We start from the raw sequence: 1,934 nt of genomic DNA, 5'->3' as shown, positions 1-1,934 counted from the left end.
GAAAAAGTGAAAAAGTGAACATTTGAAAAAGTGTAGTCTGCACAAATCACATTACTCAGACTGCAAAATAACTGTATATATAAAATATAAAACTAAAATTCCGAATCCGAAGCGGATCTTATATCGCACAAAGCGTCATACCACTTCAACAGAAACATTATAGATTTTAGACATACATCTTAAGTTGAAGTGGATTGTAACAAAGAATCTGGACGAAATTTTCATTGTTTTTGTGGTAACCATACAATGATCTGAAAATTGAAAAGAACTAGAATTTTCTGTGTGATAGAATCAACTTTTGCTAATATTTAGTATACAATTATTTCTAATTAAAAAAGAAAAAAAAACCATCTTAATGATCTTATAGAAACATTAAAAAAAAGTAATTCAGTTATTTTACCTGGCAGTTATTGACTTAATCTGATAGATCGCAAAATTAACATTGAATTTATATCGTGGATTATAATCCGAAACGATTGTACTAATTTTGCTGCGTAATAGTGAAGCAAATTCAGGGGTAAATTGTACACTAGTTCGGATCACTATATATGGGAAAACACCATGTACATGTACACAACATTTCTGACCTATTAAAAAAAAATTTTATAGATCAGACATTTTTGATGGAAAGGACATAACGGTAAGAAAATTATTAAAGAATAAAGGAGAAAAGAATGAGAACTCAGAAAACATTCTATATAAGCTAGTGTTTTTACTTAAGAAAACAATATTAACCAAAGCTTAAATCAGATTTTGTAATATTAAATTTGAAATCAACGAAATGGTAGCAATGAAATGATGATTAATCAATACCTGTCTCCAGAATACCAAACATTCGTATAATTGGTACTTTAACATTGGTGTGAAGACGAAGTTTGTTAAAACCATTTGGTTTTTCCAAATAATAATCGCATGTAACGTTTCGCACTGAGAGACTTGTCATCACTGACAATCGATCTATCGCTGATTACCGCACAACTCTTTCATTCTGTAACAAAATTATACAATTTAAAAGGGACAATTGGAATTAATTTATTCTGATCATAATAACGAAGTCTTGCTCATATTTACCATTTCCAAAAAAAAGAAGCCAAGTTGCAAATCCCACAAAATGAATAATTTATAAAATTTAAAGTGAAAACCATTAGTACAAATCTTCATTAAACCTTCCGTGCACTGACCGTTGTCCATCGCTGTTTCTGGACAAATGACACGAATAATCACCAAAAATTCGCAACAAATTTAAATCCCTAATAGAAATCAAAAATGAAATCCTAATTTTAGCGGTTACTATGTTTTGCCGAATGTGAAAATTAACTTATACATTTTCCAATTTTAGTTCATCTCGCATCCTGGTACTTCACTGCATTATGTTTTACTGTACTTCTTTTGGAATAAACTTTTCCTCAACCGTTTACTAACTTTACAAATTTCATGTTAATGAGTAATAAGTTGAGAAAGGATTATGAAAATAGATAATAGTTAGTTATTTCGAATTTAGATGCCAGAATATTTCTCAATGATGAATTCAAAGTCTTCCAGTTTAGCAAGTTATATAAATTACTATCTATGTAATTTATATGCACACCGTACCATTAAATGATCATTCTAACAATGCACTGAAACTTTATGCTCAATAAATCGCACAGAAATGGATTAAAAAAAAGTAAGAAAACATTCACAGCTAAATTACCAAGCAGTTTAAGCATTAGGTATCATAAGCAAATTATTTATTTTAAATTGAAAAAAAAAAAAACACAATCAGAGGTAGCACGTACCAATCAAATAAATAATGAAATAATCCTACATGACGAGACTAAATTTCGAATAAACACGTGCTTCTACAATGACACCGTGCAATATTATTACATCAATAATTTCAAAAGTGATAGAAGGAAGCTTTTTGTTTCACAAATTCTCGATGCTAGGAATTA

The 1,934-nt window shown here is 29.3% G+C and overlaps 1 protein-coding gene across 1 annotated transcript; it reads right to left on the bottom strand.

Moving 5' to 3' along the window:
- Nucleotides 1-166: 166 nt before the first annotated feature.
- LOAG_13925 (hypothetical protein) lies at nt 167-984 on the bottom strand (the record flags this gene model as incomplete). Its single annotated transcript, XM_003149429.2, has 3 exons — nt 814-984; nt 401-587; nt 167-251 (listed from the first exon to the last, which is right to left on the bottom strand). Exons 1-3 carry the CDS (start codon nt 941-943, stop codon nt 167-169), a joined length of 402 nt encoding a protein of 133 aa, XP_003149477.1. The 5' UTR covers nt 944-984.
- Nucleotides 985-1,934: the final 950 nt, after the last annotated feature.

The sequence above is a fragment of the Loa loa genome, assembly GCF_000183805.2.
Source record: "Loa loa unplaced genomic scaffold supercont3.134, whole genome shotgun sequence".
Lineage (NCBI taxonomy): Eukaryota > Metazoa > Nematoda > Chromadorea > Rhabditida > Onchocercidae > Loa > Loa loa.
This window is presented reverse-complemented; position numbering and strand designations above follow the sequence as displayed.